A 26,341-nucleotide genomic window follows, 5' to 3' on the forward strand; every position below is an offset into this window, starting at 1 on the left:
GCTGAATACCTGTATTGTTCATCTACATTTGTATCTGTCATTTGACCCACTTATTGTCTCATTGTAAAATGGGAAATGTTTCTGCCGTCCCAGTGAATCAAGTAGCATGCTTGGCACATTTGACACCTGGAGAGGATACTTTTGAACTCCCCCAAGAAAAGATGTTGAGAGCCTACCTATTGGTCAGCATCTCTGAAAAGCTCATCAAAGTTGCAAGTATGTAGAGTAGGTCAAAGGATCATTCCCCATCCCAACATTGTTGTTGTTAAACCACTGTTATTGTTTAACAGCATGCTTCTCTTTATTGCCTGCACCTGGGGCAGACTGCTACCACCACCCTGCCATTGGTTTACCACTCTCCTGAAAACCCTGGATAAAATGTATGCACCATCCAAGCATTGGTAATTGCATAGCTGGAATCCTGTTGATTTGTTCCAAGTATAACAACCCTGGAATCCTTTCAAAGAACACTTTGATTTTGTCTTAATTGTCATGATATATTTATGCTGCTATTATTTATTTATTTACAACATTTCTACCCCGCCCTTCTCACCCGAGGGGACTCAGGGTGTTGGAATCACAGACGCCTTAAAGGGCCAGACTTAAAGGTGACTTCAAAACAGAGTTTATTAAAACAAAAGAAAAGAACAAAATGCAGTTCCACTGGTCAAAACTTAAAAAACCAAACCAGACCTGGTCCAAAAAGGTTAACAAAAAGGCCAAAGGCTTTCATGGCTGGAATCACTGGGTTACTGTGAGTTTTCTGGGCTGTAAGGCCATGTTCCAGAAGCATATTCTCCTGACATTTCACCCAAAGCATATTCTGTTGTCAAAACAATCTTAGCATCAGGAAGTTCTCCCTCATGTTTAGATGAAATTTCTTTTCTTGCAGTTGAAACCATTGCTCTGTGTCCCAGACTCTAGAAAAGAAGGCTGGCTTCTCCTCAACATGACAGCCTTTTAGATCTTTAATCAGAACTACTGTGTCCCCTTTTAGCTTTCTTTTCTCTAAGCAAAACATACCGAACCCATCATTAGGTTTGGCTTCCAAATGGGTTACAATGTTGGTTCTCTTCTCTGGACACATTCCATCTCGTTAATATCTATTTTGAATTGTGACGCTCAAAAATGTACATAGTATTCCAGGTGAAATCTGACCAAACAGCTTTTAACGCTACCAAATCACACTGTTAAGAGAGCCACCAGTTATCACTGACTATCCATGGAGAGGGGTTTGCAATTCAATGTCATAACAAATGTAATGCTGGGGAAACATTGTGATGAATTCCATGTTGAGAGACATAGACAGTTATACCATTGAAAGGCCTACTGTGACTCAAGTAAACCCAATCAACCTTTCTGTCAGCCAACGTCATGGACCCTCAACATGTTTGATCAGTCCTCTTTGGGTTGTTTTGAAGTCTTCCCTAACTTTACTTCTCCTGAAATATGTTTTTACTACTTCAAATTTTGGAATTCCTTCAAATCTTCTGATACTTGTGCCACACAATACTGCTTGGGGGTAAATAAACACTGGTACAAATAAGATAGACATAAGAAATAGAGGGAAACTAATTCATGTCATGAGAATGCATGATATATTCCAGCATTCTTGACTTCACATTACCGCTTTTGTTGCAATTATGAATATCTGTTTCTTAATTAGCAGCATTCGAAATTAATTTCAAATTAGCTTCAATGAACTGTTTCGTATTTATGCACATTTTAAGTCTATATTTTGAATATTTTTATCCTCTCTCTGTCTCTCTCTCATCTCTTTCTGTCTCTCTGTCTCCAGTCCAATGCCTGGATGATTTCCTCCTGGGTTAAAAGGATCTCAAAACCCTTCTGCTGCGCTTTCTTGGCTCACCTCAAAAACAATCACACTTTTCCTTTTATGTAGAAGAAAAAATTAAGCTTCCTCTTTGAGTGTCAGAACACTCCAGCAGTGAAAAACTGTGATATTTGTAAAGCTACACACTGTGGTAACTTTCCAAGCTCCAGAGGGGGATACGGGAGGCATAATTCAGGTTTTTTTGGCTCTGTGAGAAGTTGCCTTTTGGCTTGAACCTTGCTGTCCTTTCTGTTCTCTCCTTTTTTGTCAAAACATCTTTCAGAATTTCAAAGAATATTATCTCATTTATCTCGATGTGAAAAAAGCTCAAATGCTTTATTTTTTAAGGCTAGCAATGGGTTGTGCAAGAAATATGCTGGCATTTGTAGCTCAGTTCCACAAATGAAACATTCCAAGCACTACTGCCATGCCAAAGGTTTAAAGCAATACTTTCCAAGTGACATTGTTGTGTTTACTAGAATCGCCTTGGTTTGTGTGAGCAGGAAATTTTTGAGCAAAATACATTTACATTTGAAAACTCACACAATAACTGGATATGACATGGGCTAATTGATTGATCATTTTGTATGACAAGTAACCTTAAGGCATATCCACAGCACTGGTCAGTTGTTGAATTATTGAATTATGATGTTCAATGTTTTTATATATTTTATGTATTAATTTTGGAAGGTAATTTTATGCTATGTATCATTGTGTTCAGGGAGAAGGGGTGGGATATAAGAATAAAGTTATTATTATTTTATTATGACACAGCAAACAAGATAGATATGCTGGATTTCGTATCACAAAATCACAAGTCGAACACTTCCCAAGTGTCTAGGACTGTGTGATGTATTTTCGGATGATGCATGCAGATCCCAGTAGGGTGGCCTTTTGCAGGTGCCACCTTGACGTGGTGGTGGTGGTGGGGGGCTTAACCACTCCAATGATGACTGAGGGCTGTACTGGCGGTAGTGTAACTATCGGCAGGTCCAACCAAGCCAGAGAGGCCTCAGCTGAGGAGTGGAACTAAGAGCACCTAACCCATTAGCATTATGGAGAATCAAACCAAAACGAAGTCTATACTGGCTCGGTCGTCGCCCAGGATAAAAAGGACACTGCTGATTCTGGACATCCATCGACAAGTGAGCTACGGAATCAAAATACAAATGAACAGTCACAGAAGCGGCAAAAATATACGATGCCAGAAAACCGCAGAATTATTATTATTATTATTATTATTATTATTATTATTATTATTATTATTATTATTCAGGCATTGAATCCTGTTTGATCTTGAGAGAGAAGGATCAACAATGGTTAGGAGACCATTAATAAATAAGAGGCTCTGAAGTCTATATTATAGCAGAAGGAACTGGCAAAACCAACCGTGTTCCTTGTCTAAGAAAACCCTCTAAAATTAATGAGGTTACCTTGAGTTGTTGGGCAACACAATATTTTCTATTTGTCTCCAATAATAATAATAATAATAATAATCATCATCATCATCATCATCATCATCTTTATTTATACCCCGCCACCATCTCCCCAACGGGGACTCGGGGCGGCAAAAATATTTTTGAAAGCATTTTTAAAAGCGTTCATGATGAATCTTTTAAAGCTTTTCATTGCCTCCAAGTGGTTGCCAAAGAAGGCAAACTTTCTCCATTCCTGAGATTGAACATTGCTTCTTCTGAAGTTCTTCTCAAAGCAATTTCATACAACTTGCCTAGGAAGCTTCAGCAATGAGTCATCCCCCCCCCCCCCCCAAAGAACATCAGACCCATATTTTGCTAAGGGAGCAATAACATTTTTTTCTTTCCGCACTGGACTATCAACCAACACTCTTGAGTGGTTTAGACATATGGATTTAGCCTCTCTCTTGACACACAGATCTAAGCATGTCATCTTCAACTTATTCTCAGAGCCTATGAATGTTGCTGAAATTTTACTCTTCCTTGTACTTTTTACTGCCTTGCCATTGCAAGGACTTCATTTTGTGATTGATAAGGCTCCGGGGTGCAAATCTACCAGATAACAAGTGAATCAAAGCTGAATAGATGGAGCCTTCCGGGCTTGTTCAGCCCAAAGAAAAGCACCAAAAGAAGCAAAGAGCAGCAACCAAATTGGATTTCACACTCCACAACATGTACACTGAGGGGTTTCTCAAGCAGATAACCATAAGCAGAGCTCTGGTGGTTTGAAACTGCCTTCTCCAAGTATATTTTCAGAAGCTCATGTGGGGTTTTATCTATATATGTCTTTCTTCTTTCATGAGAAATGAATTTTATTGCCTTGAGCCTGACAAGTGACTTGCTGGATTAAATATCCTTTTTTTTAAAAAAAGAGAGGTGAGTCAAATGCCTTGGAAAACTCACAATTGCTCTTGAACAACAGTCCTCAGCATGCTTTGATGCTGACATTCCTGGGGGAGAGGAAATCTGTCAATTTCTCATGAAAGAATATTGTACTGATCCAAATGCAGAATACATTGCCTAAATACATTACATCTATATTCTTTCAGCAAATCCTACTCCACTGATACTGTAGATAGGAAGTTATTAGAAAGGGCAGATGCACCATGATTGCAGTAAAGTATTTTGAAAGGATACTGTCTATTACACTTATATTAATTGTAGAATTATTTCACCATAGAGCTAGAAGGGACAACATGAAGAATCTAATCCAATTTGATGCCATGGAAGGATACACAAATACAGCACTTCTGAAAGAAGGCCTTGCAACTTCTGTTTAGCTAAAGGGTTTCCCCTGACATTAAGTCTAGTCATGTCTGACTCTAAGCCAAAGAGATGGCATTGTCCGTAGATGTCTCCAAAGTCATGTGGCCGACATGTCTGCATGGAGCACTGTTACCTTCCTGCCAGAGTGGTACCTATTGATCTACTCACAATTTGCATGTTTTTGAACTGCTAGGTTGGCAGCATCTTGGGCTAATAGCAGGAGCTCACCTCACTCCTTGGATTCGAACTACTGACCTTTCGGTCAGCAAATTTAGCAGTTCAGTGGTTTAACCCACTGCACTGCCAGGGGCTCCTTCTGTTTAAAGATTTCTAAATGAAGAATGTCCACCATGTTTCAAGGCAAACAATTTTATTGTTGAACAGCTCTTACAAAAAAAAATAGTTCTTCTTAATGTTTTTGTGGAATCTCTTGTTCATTGCACTTCATTCTGCCATTACAATCCTCAACCAAGTTTTAAAAACTGCAGTAAAAATAATGGAGTGGAAGAGAGAGAACAAGACGCTACGTGAAAACATTATTCCACAAATCATTCAAAAAAAGGAAAGAAAATACTACATCACACAGCACACATAACTACATTATAGAATTTGTAACCAGTAATATTTGGCAGAATTTAAAAGTCTATTAAATAAATGGAAGAAAAGATCCCCAGAGGCTATATTTCACATCCAGTGCCAGAAACAGTTGGCTTCCTTATCTGAGGTTCTGGGGAATGTGGTCCTTCAGGAATGTCTGGATTACAGTTTTCGCCATTAATAAAAATAGAAAGTTTTACTTGTTTAATCTAGATTAAATAGGCATATAGCCTGAAAGGTAACTCAGTACTGAACTTGTCTTGGCATGGCAACAATTCAACCTACAGAAGTAATAACTGCTGACAGATAGTGTTGTGCAGTCACTAATTTGTTACAGTAGGATTTAGAAGATTCTGATTGAAGACTCCACTGTGCCATAAAATTCATTGGATGACTTTGAATCGCTCAAAGTGCCCATTTACATGATCCAGAAGTCATTCCTGGATGTACAAATGACTCCAGTTAACTGGATTTTACAACCCATTAGTAGTTGGATAGTAGTTTGATCTTTCCCAAAAGACTACAGTAGACCTGTTCTTTGGGGTTAGTGTGAACAACTGGGCCAACTTTGATTTGGGACTGGCCAGTTTTGCTACTGTTCACATGGGCCAGTGTTGCCATTCTATTTTACCCGCACTTACACATCATTTGTTTCCACCACAACAGCCATAGAGCTCTGCAGACTTCTGACCATTACTAGAAGAATTTGCTCATGGGGTTATTGAAAAATCGACAACCCCCAATAATAATAACTATAAATTTATAACATATTTTTAAGATATTAGCTGGATCTCAGCCCTGGCCCAACCCCAAACATTCCTGGGAGGATTAATCTAATAATTTACTAGCACTAAAACAGATTTGGCAGGAAAACCCTCAGGCCATCAAAAGAAGACAATAGACCCGCACCCCTTATAGAGGTTTGCATTTTAGACTTCTCCTATGTCTTGATTCAGGTTTATGCTTTATTAATAAACAAAGAGGGGAAAAGACTCACATATATACACAAAAACTGGGGTATAACCATAGATATATTCCCAGTCACCTAAAGAAACTTGATATAAAATCTGCTTGGGGAACTGTTGGAAAACAGAACATCCAGAACATCCAAACTTTCAAAAATATGCTGCACTTTTCTGTATGACTTATGTCAGTTATTTTGGCAATTACACTGTTCTGTCATCCATCTGGCCAGGTGAATAAACCTCTGTTATTACCTTCAAACCTGGACATTTTTTTTCCTGGCTTTCAAAGTATTGTGGCATGCTGGGCAATGTAGCTACCCTTCCTCCTGTGGCAGATAGTTGATTTCAGTAACAATGGCAGTAAAAGTGCTTCCATGACTTCAAGAGAAAAGAGAGCCAGATTGTTGTTGGCCATTGCCGGATGCCTTTGCCAATGTCAACAAAGGCTCCCTTTCTTAGACTGTTCCTCTTTCCAGGTCACGCAGGCATCCTTGCAGACATTGCAAAGGCACCTGGCAATAGCCAACAGTCCTCTGGAGCTCCGTAGCCAGAACTATGGCAACAAACTAGGCAAAAAGTAGTTGTGACTATCCAGTGAAGCCAGGCCAGGTTCAGCTCAAATGGATAATCAGGACTCCATTTTCACCTTGCCACAGTTTTGGAGTAAAGAAAGACATGTAGAATTTTGGGTATGTATAAAACAGGAATGCTTCTGATGGGACTCAGATTTAGGTACCTGTATAGATAGTTATATAGTTTCTAGTTGCGAGGATCTATCAAAAATGAGGAAGGCCATTTGATCCTCGGTGAAAGGGGAACAGAAATGCTCATGGAAGCCAACGGACAAGCACTAACAGCCCATAGAGTAGAATTTCAGGTATCTGCAGCATTCATTGACCATGCAGCCTTTAAATGATTATACATCCATCTAATCCTGGTGTCAACTTCTTTTTTTTAAAAAAATGTAAATAAAATACTGCTTGTGATAACAAGGAAGGGTGTAGCCTATTAGGAAAGAAACTCCTTGGAGGTGAAGGTGACATCTTTATGGCACCGGCCCCTGCCTTATTTGCAGTAACTCATTTTATGTATAGTGTTTCATATTGGTGCAGCCAAAGGGCTGGATTTACCCATGATTTACTCCCGCCCATAAGGAGGATGGGAGCCTCCAAGAGGGTAGAAAATAAGTCTGTTGATTAGAACAGTAAATTAAGGGCAAGGCAGAAAGAGGGGGAGAGCCAAAAGCCAGATTCAACAGACCTGCATAAACATTTCAGGTTGTTTTGCCACTTGTTACTTCGCCTCCCTATAAACTGTGCACTCAAAGTCTTTTTAATCTCGTAATAAAGCTTTCCTTTTCTTCATCTTCTTCCTTCCTCCTGGGGGAGATTTATTTCTCCCTGGCTCAGTCAAGCCTTCTGTTTGTTCTACTTTTGCTGTGAAAAAAGAAACAAAATTGGGCTTTGTTCTATTTACAATCAACTCTCAATAGCCCATAGTGTTGAGCCATGACAGTGGTGTCAGATTGCATTAGTTCTACAGTGTAGATGCACCCCGTGTCACCCCTCAATTTTCTTTTCGCTGAGTTGAATATTCTCAGTTCAGTCTCTACAGTTCAGTAAATGCTCCAGTCTTGTCCAATAGAAATGGGATTATAATGGCCTAATTTTGCCTAAATGATGGCCTTGTGATTTGATAGGTTGATACCTCCCCTGATCAAACAGATGGCTTTAACATTTGCTGTTTATAGAGGATACAAAATTGAATAGCATGGCGATTCAGGGGGAAAGAAAGCCCTTAAACCTGCACTAACATTCCGTATTTCAGCATTTGTAGATTTCTGACCTTTTCATCCATACATAAAAGGCACAATGAATCACCTTTGTGGTGCTTGAAGTGCTGCTTTTAGCCCTAGAATACATCCAACCATTGTTTCTTTTGTCAATATTTCATCCAAACAGACCACATACATCTGGAAGGCAACGCAAGTGCCCTTTTGTGGAAAGCTGAATAGGGGGGTGGAGGAGGGGATAAATAGCTATTTTATTTCATCTGAACCATAAATATAATAGAAGCTCTTTATCAGAATAAAAAAGTAGCTAATGCAGAGCCTCCAACATTTCACAGCTGAGAATAATGATAGCCTTGTGTATTTATAATGTCCCCATTCGCACATTCAGCATCACTGCCTGAATGATGTTTTCCCTCCGCTCTATAGATATCTCAGAAGGTTTATCTTTTACCATTGTATTCTTTTTCCATTCTCACCAAAGATTAAAAAACAATCAGATGAAAAACTTGTTGGCATTTGATAACCCTGATAAAAATTGTGGACTAACAAGAATTTTTTCAGTTCAAGACATATTCTAAGAAAACCCTGCCATGGTTGTTTTACACAGAAAACAGCATTTTCTGCATAGAAAATATTTCTATGTATGAATAATATTTCTATGCACAAATAGTGTTTTCTGTGCAAAAAAAGCTGTTGCCTTCTCAGAAAGTGCTGCTATTGAGGATTAGTTCTGTACAAGATTTGCTCCATGCAAGTAGATTGAGGTTGCAACTCCTGCAATATAACCCAGTTTGGAACTGCATTATATGATTGGTGTAAACTCATAGAATGCAGTTTAAATGCATTGAGCTACATTATATGTTAGATGGGGCCTGTGTCTTTAAGATGTTACAATATGTCTTTGCACAGTGATTAGAATATGCCATCACCATTGCAGTGGTATCAAACTGCATAAATTTTACAGTGTAGAGGCAGCCTGAGATTACATAATACCTTCCATAAAGAATTTAGAGCTCATTATGCTTATATTCTTCAGATCTGGACCTGAGGGCACTTCTAGACAACCATTTAATCAGGAAACATTTGCGTTTAAAAATGTGAATGTTTCTGGGTCATAATCTACACATACCTCAGAAAGAGCATGTGCTCCTGGATATTTCTAGGAGAACACCTGGACACTCAACCCCCCCAACCCCTCCCCCCAAAAAAAAAACTTTTTAAAAGTAAAAGAACTTACCTGGCCTCCATTCACATGGTTTTGGAGCTCTCCTGGCGCATCATTCCTATACATCAGGAGACACCACACGAATTGAGGCTGGGTAAGTTATTTTACTTTAAAAAAGGGTTTGGGGGGTTTGGGAGAAGAGGTTGATGTCCTTGCAGTTTTCCAGCCTAATTTAGCCTGGAAAACCATGGGACTACTGTCTGAACTGTCCTCTCAAAAACCCAGAACTTTTGAGGGAGCAGTCCAGAAAGTGGAAGTAGTGGGCTTATCCTACACCTTCCAAGAAGGCGTGGAATAAACCCACAAAGAAATTAATTAGCCACAAACCAGGGTTTTCTTGGTTTGTGACAAATTAATGTGTGTTTCTCTGGGGCGTCATCTGGATGACCCCCTTTTTATTGTGGGAACTTCCATGTTAATGGGCTGTCTGAATGGGCTCTAAGTCTTAAGAGCCTTTTCGATCATAATCAGAACTTTGAGTTGTGTCAGGTGATGGAGTTGCAGCCAACAGAGTACTTGCAATGAAAGAGAAACTTCCTCTCAATAGGTCTGAATGAAAAATTTTCCTGCAGCTCTTTGGACAAAATAAAGGAGAACTTTTCAATTGCGCATGTTACACCCCAAGGCAGCGTGAGTACTCGAAAACCAGACAGGAGTCAATATAACATATATCTTTATTAAAGCGAATATCAATCCAGAAGAAAATAGTTATAGAGTTTGAAGAGGAAATAGTTCTTTCTGAAAAGCCAAATATGATCCCAGATGAGTGAAAGGAAAGGTCTGATATTATAATCCACAACGAGAACTCGTTAGCTCTCCCAAGCAATCATAGTCCATGAATGGCAACAAGGAAACAAGGCTGACAGAAAAGAGAGTTCAATCCTCAGGCGATACTTTGTAGCGATCAAGGCAGCAAATTGTCAAAGCAGAGGCAATCTTGAAACAGGAACAGGGAAATAAGAACTGGAGTAAAATCAAGGTCTTCTCGAGAGTCGCGGCACAGCTCGGCCCGACTGGAACTGGAACTAGAAAGACTTGGCTTGGAAACTGGAGCTAGACAGAGCTACCTCACTCCAATTTAGCAACATTGACACCGCAAAGACTCTACAGTGCAAAACGCTTTTAAGGATCCTAAACTGAATCCCAAGTAGAGAGAGCAATACTCCCAAAAAGTTCCCATGGGAACTCTAATCATCCCCTCGGGATACCAGACGTTGACTTCTACGATGATTTTGTTTGAAACTCCTCTCACGACTCAAAAATTCTTTCCGATTAAAAACCTCATTCTCAGGCAAACTGGGAACATCTGGCCCAGACAAGGCAAACTCCCTTCCAATTAACTGCTCTTCCTGGCTGATTTCTCCAGGCACCTGGAGCTGTAAAGGGTTTTCCAAACTGGGTGAAAAGTCATAATAAGCCTCATCTGTGTCAGAGTTCAGCTCCTGATCAGGCTCTGAAACCATGGCTGGCTGGGGTATAACAGCGCATTACTGAAATCAAAATAGTGTTGAACAAGACATTTAACAGACATTTAACTATAACAATGCACTCCTGGTCAGTACTACAACCTGCAGCTTTAGACTCAAAGTTTAGTACAGGTACACCCAATCTGTAAATCTGCATCTTCAAGGGTAGTATAACCCTGTTCAGCACAAGCTGAACCTCTATTCCCAGACCACAATCATCTATTTAATAAAAATCCAATATATGTCAGAGATGCATTCCAGGACTTTCTGTGGAAATATGAAATCACAAATAATAGCACACTTTATTGAAAGGAACAACTCATAGTACAAATACCGCAAAGAGTGACGCTGGAGGAGCTAGAAAATGCTTACAGAGTGCTCTTCTCTATCATTTCTTGCTTTTCCAGAAGGACTCTATGGTCAACTCCAGGTAGAAGCATACCATAGAATTGTGCTGGAAGACCTACTATCGCCAAGAGATAACATTTTTTTTAGACATTGATATGGAGATTATTTATCCATTGTAGGATGGGGAATTCACTGTATTAGTCCAAATGAGAGTATATCAATTCAATCCATATTTGAATGTTGAATAACATGTAGGTAAATTCAATTCATTCAATGGCTCTACTCTACTTGGGACTAACTCATGTAGCTCTAGTTTCTCAAATATGGATTGTATATGGCCATTTCACAACAGCCAAAATGTACTACTCATGTGTAAAGGACTTTAGAGAGGTATATGACACCAACTAAATTCCAGCTAATAGCTCTACTACCTGCTGTGCCCCATCATTGCTATAAGTGACTGAGCGCATGCTGGAGTTCTGGACTGGAGAGAACTGATTCTGTTCCCATTCTCAAGGTTTATCAACCTAATCACAGCTGTTTCATCCCACTGAAATGCAAGGATTTAATTTTGCATTGAAGACAGGCTGGGACCAATTAACTGCTTGTGTGTCTCCTGCAAAGTCATTTTGCTGTAACCCTAAACAGTGATAAAACTATTCAGAGCATGAAAAGGCATTATTGTATGAAAGCATGTCAGCATTTAGAAAATTAAAGGTTCTCATTTAATTGTTGTAATGAATTTAGTTGCTTATGATTTGTTTTCTTTTTAATATTACCACACTCATGCTTTCTTGCTTTCCAGGGCTGTTAATCCTCTAGCATTCCTACACGAATGTATGTCTTTCACTAAGAAAACAGGATGACATTCCAAATAACCTTCTCTTATCTACATAAGTACATTAATCAACATTAATCCATTATTCATCTTGGTTTTTAGGGTGGAAATTATGGTGGTTGTAGTGACTGAAGAAGACATTTGTTCTGGACTGACCAATAATAATAATAATAATAAACTTTATTTATACCCCGCCACCATCTCCCCAACGGGGACTCTGGGCGGCTTACATGGGGCCATGCCCAGAACAGTACAATATAGCAAAATATAAAAACAACATATCATAATACAATTAAACAATACAATAAATAATCATGTACAGTGCAACACAAAATAAAACAAACAAACAAAAAAAAACAATATAACAGGGTGGGCCGCATGAGACACTTAGTTAAAACTTGGGGTGAGAAAAGGATAAGAATACAATCACGGGGAACAGGGACATAAGATAGAAAAACAATCTAGAGGATAGATGTTGGGGGGAGTAACAAAAGAAGTGTGTAATAGTTACTCTCCGAAAGCACATCGGAAAAGCCAGGTGGGGGCTTGCCTGATTTCGATGGGCAGTGAGTTCCACAAACGGGGGGCCACAGCAGAAAAGGCCCAATGGACTGAAAATTTCAGTACCTCATTTTTTTCTGATCTTAAATTAGATTTATCCTCAATTTTGAGGATGTTCCCCTTCTTAAATATGATATTTCTTGAACTTGAGCATTTGTTTTTAAAAGTAGGATTTTTTTAAAAAAAAGCTAAGAATGCATAACTTTAGGTTGGATATTCAAAAATGCTTTATAGTATTCCAGCCATTTTCCAAAATATCAAGCATGGGCAGGGAGGGGGCTGATCCAAATGTGGGTGGCCCCTGTCAAGAGTCAGATGCCAGCCAGTTAGATAAATTCAGTTTATTTAATAATAACTCAAAAAAGCTCACCAAAAGGTCCTGGGAGCTTGCAACACTTAGCCTTCAGTGTGATTAAACAGTCTGAAACAAACTCCAAAAACGCAAACCGGAATATAATCCGCATTATCCGGAGATATAATCCGGATTAAAACTAGGTTGCTTAAATTCAGCTCAAAATTACAGCACAGGGTCAAAATAGCAAAACAAACACAGGACAAATCGCCCCGACATTCCAAAATGTTCTGAAACCCAAAATATACAGAAAAGGTCCCAAAACTAAAAGGAAGCCCAAACTGGGCTAGAGTCAACCGCTGAAAGCAGTGTAAACAAACCAAAGCCGAAAAACGGTGAGACAAAAGCGAAGAGTTGGAAGTCGGGCCAGTGGTCAAAGGAACGGAACGTAGTCACAGTAGTCATAAGCCGGTCCGGAGTCAGGGCAGGAGAGCAACGTCAGGGTCAGAGACAAAGCCAACAGTCAACACAGGAAGCAGCCACGGGGATGGGAATGAAGCCAAGCCAAATTCGGGAGAAAAGAGATACACCAAGTCGTAGTCCAGTCCAGGGTCCAAGGAATGAAGTCGTCACAATAAGGTCCACATCACGGGGTTACACAAAGAGTCAAAACGACGGAGGCGAGCAGCAGCTAATGCAAAATAGTAATAACAATGCAGTCCAAACAGAAAACCCACACAGTTCCAGCCCTCCATCATAGAATAACCCAGATCAAACTTACATCGGTTGCAAAGTCCCAAGCCAGTCTTCGGAGTCACGTACAAGAAACCCAATGGTGCCCAACAACACCTTGCCACACGCAAGGAACAATGACCAAAAATCCCCAATTTATTTAGGTTTCCTTGGGCGTCCAAACAACCAACTCCTTAGGATCAGGTGTCCCAAGCTCCTCATCAGAGTCCGAGCTCCAAACAGCCAACGCCTTAGAATTAGGCATCCCAAGTTCCTCATCAGAGCCAGAATCGCCCTGCCCACGCCCAAGCCTGTCCACACCTGAGAAATTACCCTCATTCCTCCAGGCAGACCATGTGGGGTCTGCTTCTGAAGGACCTCAAGCTTCTCCTGCATCCTCATCATTCATGGGCCCAGTTTCCTCCCCAAGATCCTCCAGAGCCCATGCCCAGTCTATGCCAACCCCATCCACCACCACCGGGTCCTCAACAGTCATTTCCACCTCAGGATCCCCTTCCAAATCCCCAAATGAATCCTCATCTGAGGATTCCTCAAGTATCCCCCTGAGCCTTTTCCTGTGTAAGTCTTCCAACGAGCCCTCCTCATGAGGATTCTTTCTTCCCCTCCTGATCCTACCATTGGCACTAACAGCCTCGGAAGACTCATTCACAACAGCCCCATGTGGTCTGTTCAAAGTATAAGACTCTATGATTCTAATGCAAGTACTCCTTATTGCATTTAAGGACAAAAAAATGTTGATATGATGCTGGTGAATTCTAAGTTACGTTTGTTACCCACGAACAAAGGTTTGCAAATATTTATTTCTGCCTGTTCCTCTTTGATATAGCTAGAGGAAATTTTTGAAATAGCAATTCCTTAGAGTGGATAAATATCTTGCCAACAGAGAAGATAATTTAATAATGTGAACAGACCCACATTTATGTAGTAATTGTAGCTCATCATTTCATCAGACTTCCTAAGCTAAGCAGCCTCTCTCTATTTTCTGAGAGCTAAATGAGTCCTCTTTGCAGGGCAGAACATGGAGGGAGAAATCTCATAGAAAACGGCATTTAATCTATATTGATCTAAAGAGTACTTTATGGTGTCAGAGGTCACTATATTGCTGTTGTCATGGTCTTGTCTCCAGAGAAATAAAACAAGGTCATTTTGATCAGTGGTGGCCTTTAAAATCATAATGGTACCTTTCAAAGATCAGTAGGTGAACTGGACAATAAGGTCTTCCCTCAGCCACTCACCCATTCTGTCTGGCTGTGTTTCCTCAGCAACTGGCAATGGTTTCCCTTTGTTATTGTCCTTTATTGGAATTCACTGTAGACTCTTTCCTCTTGTGCAGTAAAAGCAAAGCCCCATCGAGGGGGGGGGGACCACGGTTGCTTTTCCGTGGAACTTAAAAATAAACAATCAAACAAACCCATACCAGATTTCTTCATGTTTCTATTTTCTGACCTTGCTAGAAAAAGTGGTTTTTTTCATTTAGTCCCAGATTTCCAAGGGCTTTTTCAAAGCAATGAAATCAATAGGTCAGTTAAGGAATCTAGATGACATATGTTTGTGTCTGCTTCCCTCAGGGATGTTTCTCCAAGTAGTGAAAATGATTTTCCTCTCATATGTGTCTTCCATTTAGCTCTTTAATTGACCATTGAAAAATTGGCAGACTTAATTTGCAAATCTGGACTCAGATTTTACATTAGAGATACATGTAATTACACAACGGATGCATCTACATTGGAGAACTGAATCAGTTTGACACCACCTTAACTGGTATGGCTAAACAGTACTATGGAATCAGAAGAACTGTAGTTTTAAAAAGTCTTCTCTGCCTCACCAAACTACAGCTCCCATAATTCCATAGCATTGATCAATGGCAGCAAAAGTGCTGTCAAGCTGTGTTAATTCTACAGTATAAATATATACCCTATATTTCTGAGAACTTTCCAGACCATATTTCCAGGATACAATACAGATATTTTTGATTTGGTCTAAGGTATGGTGAGTGATTTGCCATGTTGTACAAAGAGAGGAATTTTCAGGAACCATGTGTCCTCAGGAGGTCTCTGTAGATGATGCTATTGTTTCACATTAACAATAAATGTACATGCCTTATCTGCTCTCTCTTCTATTCTCCACAAAACTGTGGCTATTGGAGAACTGCCGGTGAGGAAGGTGGATTTGTGGGGATTTTGGTCATTGCATGGATAGGACAAAAAATATGGCTGCCAGTAGCGTAAGATGGACTTTCTTGGCCTCAGAGAAAGGCAATGGAAAAATCCCCTCTGAACAAATTAAAATCCATGATAGGTTCACCTTAGGATCACCATAAGTCAGAAACAATTTGAATGCATTCAGTAACAAAATAGCAACTTTATTAAACTTATTTTGAATTACAGCAATTCACTGAAATTGGAATCTTAGAAATAAATTAATCCCACAGACAAAATATTAAATAAATAAATAAATAAATAAATAAATAAATAAATAAATAAGGGAATTAACACTTTTTAAAAAAAAATCCTTTTGGTTTTTTACCCAAAACCAATTTGGATAATGCTCCAAAGCTTTGCTGAAGCTCCAAAGTGGCCCTGTAACTGGGTTGAGTGTGGAATGCACAAATGGTTCCAATCCAAACTGGTTCACTGTTCACATGGGTCAGAACTATCCTCCTTTCCCTGAGCTCAGCAGTGCAACAAAGAAGGGAAGCATTGGGCCCATGTAGACCTGCTCCCAGGCATTGTGACAGATAAACACAGAGCTCCAAAAAGCTATTGGCTATTCCCGAAATCAGCAAAGGTGCCCAATGATGACCAGGATCCTTCCCAGAACTCTGGGTCCATCTTGCAGCAGCAAAGGGGTAGCAAAGGGAAGGTGAAGCTTTGATATGGCCAAACTGGTTTTGGCCCAGTTGGACTATTTGGATTCTGCCCTGCTGTCACTGTGGGCAAGAAAAGGAATGTGTAACTGCCCCAGGCAAACTTCAGCCCTTCAGATGTCAATTTCTACAATTCCTAACAACTGGCAAGATGGCTGGGATTTCTGGGAGTTAAAGTCCAAAACATTTGGAAGGCTGAAGTTTGCCCATGTCTGGTTTAGAGTGCTATGAGTGTATTGCTATTGTAACAGGCTGTTTGCTCACAGATTTCAGTAGAAGCTTTCTTCTCACCTCCGGGTGAGAAGGGCGGGATAGAAATATTTGAAATAAAATAAAAACAAATAAACTGTTTTACTTGAAGAGGGTATTTTTTAACATGGGAAATGTAGTCTGAATAGGTACAGTCCATTGCAGCACATTATGAATCTACCCTCATACATTTTTCTGTGTGTGTACCTCCTCCCTCAGGTGTCAGAAGGGCAGACAAATGAATATACAAGACTGTTGCTGCCTGCTCACATCATTCAAATGCATCTCATCTGTCTTCTTCACTTTACTGCTATCCTTCCAAGCACAAACTTTCCCCATGCAATCAATACAATTTCAGGTACCACCGAGAGCTCACAAAGAGAGACTATCTGTGCCTTTTGGTAGCCATCATTTATTATATATATGCACACCGTTATTGTACCAAGTCTATCTGATAGGAAATCAATGGACAGGAGAAGGATAATCGTGAATAGCTGCAAAGTCCATCAGAAAGTAAGGGAATGAACTCCCACCTGGTTAGTAGTAAGCACATTTGATGCATTGCCCAAATGAAGGGACCACATTTGGGAATTTCAGCCTTGAAACTTCCCAAAGTCAGCAGCTGTGTTCACATGGAAGATTGTAAAGAACAGAGATCCAAAAAAATAGTAACCAGGAGGAGTTCTCAAGTATTTCATGCAGTTTTTGAAACACAAGAATGCAGAAAACCCTGTTCGAGCACTCAGTCTGCAACATGTCAATGCAATTCCTTCAAAGGACTTTATAAAGTGGCCAGGTGATATTCTGCTTTGCACATTTCCTGGGCATTGATTCCCATGCATGCCCTAAGGTTCAAATGTTGTATATTTTTGCAAGCTCGGGATAACCAATCCAAGTTTCAGAGAACTGAGTCATGGACCTGATCACTGGTGGTTTAGGGAATTCGTTAAGTTTAGCTTGAAAAAAAAAAGAGTGAGAGGAGATATAAGTATATTGACATACTTAAAAGAATGTTGAGTGGAAAATGGAACAAGGTTATTCTGTCAGAGTAATGCGCACAGTGTAGCAGCAGATGTATGATGTCAGTTGAGCGCAGAACGAAAAGACGTCAGAGACGATGTAAAAGTATTTACAAAGTTTTACTTGACAAGACAAACAGACTTGCAGATGATAGACACAGGACTTTCAATCTAGACAAACAGCATAGATCTTCTCAGCAGGCAGAACAGAGCTCATCTGATGCAATCAGCTATATACAAACAAATTTGTAGTCTGGACACTCCTATCTGGCTCCAGCCACATATCCAAGGTTAATACAGCTTCTTACCAATTAGCTCTTTACACACTATAGCATTTCCTGGATGATGCAATACATGCTAGACACAAATTTCATTTAAACACTATCTATATACAAATCCCACATTAACATATTCTTTGCTGATACAAAGACAAAAATACAAACCAATGGATTAAAATTAGAAGAAAAGAAGTACAACCTCATCATTGGGGGCTTGTCTGCAGAGGCTTAAAAACCCACGTTCATTATTTAGTTGCTGCTTGCTGTCTTCATGGTGTTCTGTCACTTTTTGTGCTTAATGTGGGGTATGTTGTGTTAACCTGGATTAGCCCCACATTAAGAAAACTTGAGGGATTACCTGGAGTATGGCTGAAGCTCTAAAGAAACCCTATGGTGTTGGCCCAATATGGACCACCACTACCATCTCCTTTTTCTTGAGCTCATCAGCACAAGGTAAAGACGGTGGACTGGGTCTATGTTACCACTGTCATCACTGCAGGACAGCTTCAGAATTCCATCAAAGTTCTGACCATCACAAATGTCAACATGGAATGCTTGCAATGGTCAGAAGCTCTCAACTCTCTAGCCACCTGGCAATGGTGATGGCAACACGAACTGTAAGGTCATCACCTTAAAGCTCATGGTTCAGCAAGAACAAAGTGGTCTTAAGGAGGCTGGCCCAGCTAAATTCCACAAGTTGTGAACAGAATGTATTTGTGCATTTGTGCTCCAGACTGCCTCAGATTAAGCATCCTATATAGATGAGACCTAGGATGACCCTCTTGACTGTACAAGTTGGAATAAACTGCCTCAAGGTGCACTGGACTCTTCACCTTTGGAGGTCTTCAAAACAGAGGTTGGTTTGACATCTTTCAAGGGTCCTTTAGTTTCATATGCCTGAATGGCAAGAGGAATAGTTAAAGTCCTTTGATACTCTGTTTCAATGATTCTCAAAAACAGCTTGGAAATAGAACTAAGTAGAGCCCTATGTAACTTCTGTCCAGGCTGACTGAGGACATCTTCCTCTATGAGACATCTAATATTAGGTGTCCATAGGGCAAATTGGAGCCATGTAAAATTAGCCAAAAAAAAAAACAACCCTTGACCTGTCTGATATTGCAAGCTAAGCAGGGTTAGTACTGGTTAGTACTTTGATTGGATACAGCCAATGAATTTCAGGTCCTGTAGGCTGTATTTGAGGAAAGCGATCTGGCAAAACCACCTCTGAGCATTCTTTGCCTAAGAAACCCCTATGAATTTCATGGGGTCACCGTAGGCTGATTTGAAGGTGCAATCACACACAGCCCTGCCACTCCTCCAAAAATTCACAATCACAATATGTTGATACCACTGCTACTTGTCATGGTTCCATTTTGTGTGATCCTGGAATTTGCAGTTCTTTGGGACACTTAGGATGATCTGCAGAGAGCTCTAGAACCTAAAGACTAAACATTCACAAAATTCTGCAGGACAGTCGTGAGGCAGTTAAAGAGGTATAAAAATTTCCAAGGGCTGAAGCTAAATGTTCCCAGTTATATCTGTGGCAATCCACAAATCACCAGCACCACAATGGTTAAAGAAATCAGCCAGTCATCTCAACTAATTATCTTTCCATTTTTATTGAGTGGCATGCAATTGACGCATGCCGTCTCAAGAAGAGAGCTCTTCAAAACCTTATAAAATATTCATTAAATATCAATTGGATGACTTGCAATTCCAGATTTTAGGAAATAACAACAATTCAATCGAAACCTTGGGCATCACCCCCTCTCCCCGCCAGTCCTTTGGTACAATAAACATCCCATTTATTACAGTAACTCTCTTCTGCATCTTTATGGATTTATTTCATTCCCAGCATTATCTATGTTTTTCATTTACTTATTCCAGTTTAAAAGTCTCATTGTAGCATAGGAGTTCTTCTACCCCATACATAATTCAGAGATAAGTGTCCCTAATTTATCCATAGGTTGCATTTTTTCATGCATTTTATTATTTTGATCTGTCCAAAAGGCATGTCATCAGCAATAGAGTTTTCTATTACCATATTATCAAGCTGCAGACTAAAATCGGGCTCTCTACCAATCTTCTTTTCATTTTTCCTGCCTTTAGTTTGTTTGAGTTCAAAACAATTTTAAAGATGTAAGACAGAGTGACCAATGCTCCTGTGTTTCCCAGGAACTTCTGTATTAGAAATTGTTATACTCTCATCTCCCTTATAGTTCTCCCATATATTTTGTTTAGACCAGCTCCAAACTCTGGTGCCTTGGCCAACTCTGCAGCCAACTCAGCAGCAATCCCAAGCAAAAGAGAGAGACAGAGAGACAGGCAGACAAACTGTTGGGGAATCAGAACTGTTAGGCTCAAAAATAACCCTCACTTGGGGTGATTCCACTTAAAATGCAGCAGAGTACTAGAAGTAAACTTCAGAAACAGCAGAAACTTTTGTGTGGTGAGCCAGGATAAGCTTCCATTCAACAGGATGGCACATGGCACAGGATTGCAGAGCCAAATTTTAGGTTCAAAAGTATTTACTGAAGTAAAAGAAATACATTCTTGTAGAATAATTCTTAGAGCTATCTAGCTTACTAATCTCATCTTCTAAGGAGGTAAAAAGGGTAAAAAGTATCAAAATATCCATACAACTACATTTTTCTTAGAGAGAGGAAAAATACATCCTCACTTGAAGGAAGAAAGGGCAGAGAGAGCAATGGAGAATGGCCACGTGGCCCAAAAAGGCAAGGGCAATACAAATACCTTTAAAGAGGAAGTTACCTCATACCTCAAAGAGATTCCATTGCTACATCTTCAAATAGGGGAGGAGATAGTGGCAAGCAGGAAAAGAAGAGACGGAAGCCCCTTCTGAGACAAAGAAAACATGCATAGGAATCCCTCATTCTAATCCTATTTTCTAGTCTAGCTATTCATTGAAGTCTGGAGCCTTGGTAACACAAGAGACTTGTGCAGTCCAAGATGATACCCAACACAGACAGACAGACAGAGCCTGTGGAAGGAAGGAAGGAAGGAAGGAAGGAAGGAAGGAAGGAAGGAAGGAAGGAAGGAAGGAAGGAGGGAACGGGAACTTCCTTGGAGTACCACTAAGGTGATGGAGGCTCTGGATGGCTGACTCCATCCATCCTCAGTCACCTTCCCCTCTACCTACCTACCTTCCTTCCTTCCTTCCTTCCTTCCTTCCTTCCTTCCTTCCTTCCTTCCTTCTTTCCTTCCTTCCTTCCTTCCACCCCCCCCCCCCCAACACACATTCATCCTTCAGTTTCTTTCCCACAATATTTTCTCCCAAATTCTTCCCCCCTTCCCCGCTCATTTTTGACTTTGTCGTTAATGCCACTACTTCCACCCCTGCCCCCTACATTTCCATTTTCCTTTTCTGGCCTCAGCGTCTTGTATTACTCCTTTCCTTGCCTTAATCCAGTCATAGCAGGCAGGCACATGACAGCTTGATCAAATTTACTCAGAAGTAAAGTGCTACTGGGTTCATTGCCACTCCGGCACACATGTGCAAGAGGACAACAGGTGCTAAAAGGTCAGACTAAGTTATCAATGATTTTCCAAACTTTTACTTAGAAGAGTATTTTTATTTTAAATATTTTATTCTATATTATAATTTGTATATTTATATCCACTGTAAATTAATTGTTTTGTTTAATATTATCAATTTTATGAACATTCATTGCAGTGATGCTGTACTTCTAAAAATGAACAAAATTTCTATGATTAAAATTTGTTGCAACTAAATCTCCTTTAAATTCATGGTCACATACCACACTAAGTAAGCAAACCCTCCGGATTAGGAGAAAAACATTTCCAATTGGAGTCAATATTCCACTGGCCAACACACATTTTGTTGCCTCAAATGTTAGTCCATTTTCTGGCTATATCTGACATGCTGATTTCAAAAATGGTACCAGTTTTCCACTATCAGTTCTAACTTTTGAGATACAGAATATATACCAGTTGTCATACGCTCACCCATAGAAAAGCATGATAACCATATCTAAGAAACTAGAGATGATGCAATCTATTTAATGCAATGTTCTGAAGCAGTGCCCCAAATAACACCAGAAAGAGGCCTAAAAAACAAGACACCAAGAATTCGTTTGACTTGAGCTACATTCTTCATCAAGGAGACAAGTTGGCATTATACAATCTTAAATCCCAATGTCAAATGTGTGCGTACATATCTATGTTGAATGCACAATACATATCCATGTGCATGTGCATCTGTGTTCATTCATGCCAAGTGTCCACCTATGCACAATGACACCATGTTTCAGTTTTTGCAACCTTAAACTGAACATGTGCATTTGGTTACACGATGGTTACACAACGACAATGTTCAGATGAAGGGTGATGTAGTAGTGCAACAACTACCACTTAAATACATAAGTGTTGATTTTCCTCTAATACAAGTTTTCTTGTAGGATTAAAATATCTACTTTCCCTCTACAGGATATAGATGTAGAAATCTATGTCTATATCCACACACTGCTGTTTTAAATAAACAGCCACAGACACAGTGGTCTTCCTTTGTGGAGACACTGCTCTGAACATCTTTATGGAATCCCGAATTCTTTGTAGCTTCAAAGCTTACATGTCTCAGTAAGAATCACACTATGAAACTTAGCTGCAGCCGAATTGATCTCCCTATCTTTACAAGAAAAGGTTATTTTGATCTCACCATCTGTATAAGAAAAGAACAGACAAAGGACTGGGATTAGAAACAGAGAGGAAATAATGCAGCTACCAAATGCTTACTTTCCTGATATTTACTGAAATTCATTGCTGGATACCTCTTAGCCCATCAGGTTCTCTGGATGAAACAAAATCAATACAAACTTAAAAAAACAAGTTTTGAAAACCAAATTTAAATCCTGTTTCAGAACACACAACCACAGACTCAATACTATTGAAAGAGTAAAGGCCAAACAAAGGCCAAGCAAATGCCTTCCCATAGCAGATTCCAAATTCCAAATCTAGACCAGGTCTATAGAGAAGGTCATGGGCTTTTCAGATCTCCGATGCATCTGCACTGTAGAATGAATGCAGTTTGACACCACTTGAACTACCATGGCTCAAGGCTCAAGGTCATGGGAGTTGTAGTTTGACAAAGCCTTCTCTGCCAAAGTTTGCTTGCCTAAACAGACTACGTCTCTCAGGATTCCAAAACATTGAGCCATGGAAGTTCAAGTGGTGTCAAACTGCATTATGTCTAAAAGGAAGATGCACCCTTAGCCTTCACTAGGCTATTACAGCAATCCATCTGTAGTGGCTAAGTGTACATCTATATGGTAGAGTGAATGCATCTTGACACCATTTGGATTGTATGGCTCAATGTTATGGAATCATGAAAGGTGTAGGTTTATAAGCTCCTTACTTTCTCTGCCAAATAGTGCTGGTGCCTCACCAAATGACAGCTTCTAAGATATCATAGTATTGAGCCATGGCAGTTAAAGTGGTGTCAGACTACATCTCTCCTAGGCCAGAGCTGTTAAGGCATTGCAAGTCAATCCCAGTAACTTGAGTTTCAGTCAGGAGTAGACGAAAAATGGGTGCAGTTGGTATTCATTAACTTTACCACACTTGTATGCTGTCTGCCTCCCAGATGGATAAGAAGTGATCACTAAACCACACATCACATTTTGCTTTAGTTGTAGTTTCTGAACACTTTTCAAAGGAAGCCCAGATGTGTAGCTATTATGAAGTTGTTGCCCCTTTCCGTATAAAATTTTTCTCCATTCTCTAGCATTGTAGATATTTGAAACACTAATTCAGCATTCAGAACTAAGGATTGGGTACCCAAAGATAGGAAAGGGGCAAAGAAGGCTAAATATCTAGTCCAACTACAACTCGGATGATGATGATGATGATGATTTACAGTATCCGCCCTTCTCACCCCAAAAGGAATTCAGGGCGAATCACAGAACACATATATGGCAAACATCCAATGCCAATTATAACAATGACAAGACAAACAACAAATATCTAGGCTTTCCCATCTTTTGGCATCTTTGTAGGCTGTGCTCAGTTCTGGCCACCTCCCTGCTGAAGAGCTTTCTGTGTTTGTAAACTTCCTCCTTTTTCTGATTGAAACATTGAGCCTAAATACCTCCCCGCTTTAATGTTATTCCTATTTATCTCCTCACATTTGTTTTCAAACTACTAGGTAGGCAGAAGCTGGGCTAAAGGTCAGGAGCGCACCCTGATCCAGGCTTCAAACTCTCAACTTTCTGGTTGGCAAGATTTATTGCAGCTGAGTGATTAACCTACTGTGCTAATGCCAGAGCCGGCCCTAGGTATTTTTCAAGAGTAGAACAGAATCCCCCCCCCCCCCCAAAACCAATCACTGAAAAATAAAAGCATTGGATAAGCAACAATGTTGGATAATAAGGAGGGATTAAGGAAAAGCCTATTAAACATCAAATTACATTAAGATTTTACAAATTAGGCACCAAAACATCATGTTTTACAAGAAATCAACAGAAAAAGCAGTCTCGACTGCGCCCCCGTATGGTTTGCGCCCCAAGTGACCGCTTAATTTGCCTCATTGTTGGACCGGCTCTGGCTAAAGCCTATGATTCTATAGCATGGAGCCCTGGCAAATAATGGAGTTTTAAAATACATTAATTCTCCAGTATAGATGCACCATACAACATAATTGCTTTTGTCGAATTTTGTTTTCTGCCTTTGATTTTAGGAGATCAAAGCGTCATGAATGTTTTTCAATGTATAAAGTAGCCAGTGTGTGGGTGCAAATCAGACTCCTTGCAGTCCTTTCACTCTAAAGAGTCACAGAACTACAATTCTTATTGGGATTTCCATGGCAACATCTTAGGGAATTTTAGGATTTGCAGTTTAAGGAGCGGCTTTTACATTTCTGAGACAGAGAGCTCTTTTAAATTTAGAGTAAACATTGTGAGGACATGGAAAGAGTTTCAAGGAAGAAGCTTAATATAAGAAAAGGAAATTGAGGGTACATAAGAAGGAAAGCATGGACAAGGGGCTAGGTAGACTTTTGCTCATCTGTGATGATGCCTGTATTGTAAATGAGGTTCTTTAAACAGTTATCCTTGCAGGTCTGCCATGAATTTATAATGAGATGCCTTAACATTTATATTTGCCCACGCCGCAGGTGCAATCATTTATTAACATGGCAATAAATGTTTAATCTTGATCATCCGTAACCTTTTCGATCCGCTGATTAACTCTTCCTGCTTGGTAGGTACGATCTAGAAAAATAAAGCCTGCCTTTGAAGTGGCATTTACTCCAAATTGAATTTGAAATGAGAAATTCTCTGCTAGCCTGACCATTCATGATATTCAATTGAAAGTTGGCTTTACCTCTCATGAATGGTCTTCAGTTCAATCCAGAAGCTAGAATCATATATGTTGAGACTGATAGGTTACAGCCATTGGATGTTTGAGACCTGATAGTGAAATGACTAATTGAGGCTTTATATCATCCACAACATTTATTTCTAACACTTATTTTGTATTTCTACAAAATCTTTTGTAAGGAATGATGCTACAACAGGAATGGAGGAAGTTTTGGTCATTTACTGCATGGGCGTTTAACACTGATACTATCTTCTCTAAGGCTCTCATTATTTTGAAGAAAAATCTAAAATTGTAGTCCAGAGACACATAAGGTGGTATGTGGGTACTTTCATCACATTTATGCCCATGGAGGACTTACAACATAAAGAAAGGATTATTTCTAACATTCTGATAGTAGATGTCAGTATCCTCTTTTGTTCTTGGAGGTTCTAGGAGGTCAAGAGTTTTCAAAAATAACTTTATAGCTCTATGCAACCCTTTACATCCATGACTTCCCATTTTAGTCTGTATGTTTAGATCCCTAATGATGTAGGATTATCTATTTTCAGTCACTGACAATAGCGATAAAAGTTTATTTTAATAAGAATACTCTTATTATCTCTTTCTCTTTATGTCTCCCCAGCAATGACAATGCAGTTCATAAGCCATCGGTTTCCAGACTATCATGATCCCACCATAGGTAAGTTAAGCTCTCTGTGTCATTTGGATTGCACAGCTAACATTGGATAGAATTCAATTGTGGACATCCAAATGTGTCAGCATCCCTTACATGTGTGGGTGTCACTCCTCGGGTGCTCTGAAGGTTGGTGTTTCCTTTCTCCATGTAGACCACCTAAAGCTCTCTTCCTCAACTTACTGGGAATCCCTAAAGCCACCTCATTTAGTTATTCTGTCTTTTATGCCAAGCAGGTAAGATCAAAGAAATATTTGAATAGACCTTGATGCCACACTTTGAAGACATGGATTGTAATCTTGTTGAATCTATCACCAAGTAGTTAATCAACCTGTTGGTAAATCCTACCAATTCAATGACTCTTCTTCAGTTGGAACTAACAGTAGGATTTAGGTCATCTTTGAAAGTGCAGGCCCTACAATAGAGCTGGGTAACTGTGCTGGTTCCAGAATCCAGATATCCGCCCTGAAATCTTCTGAGGCCATGAACAG

At 39.8% G+C, this 26,341-nt stretch overlaps 1 protein-coding gene across 6 annotated transcripts in view; it reads left to right on the top strand.

Moving 5' to 3' along the window:
• rit2 (Ras like without CAAX 2) overlaps positions 1–26,341 on the top strand; it is a 260,805-nt gene that overhangs the window by 42,787 nt on the left and 191,677 nt on the right. For 5 of the 6 annotated variants that reach the window (XR_010003669.1, XM_062972597.1, XM_062972599.1 and 2 more), the window contains exon 2: positions 25,800–25,856. Coding sequence is in view for 5 of the 6 variants with exons in the window: in XM_062972597.1 (XP_062828667.1) it covers positions 25,800–25,856 (57 nt within the window). In the remaining variant the exon portion in view is untranslated. Of the gene's footprint in view, positions 1–18,437; positions 18,681–25,799; positions 25,857–26,341 lie in introns of those variants that run through there. The other variant, XM_062972596.1, reaches the window with a different exon arrangement.

Source organism: Anolis carolinensis, chromosome 2 (assembly GCF_035594765.1).
Source record: "Anolis carolinensis isolate JA03-04 chromosome 2, rAnoCar3.1.pri, whole genome shotgun sequence".
Lineage (NCBI taxonomy): Eukaryota > Metazoa > Chordata > Lepidosauria > Squamata > Dactyloidae > Anolis > Anolis carolinensis.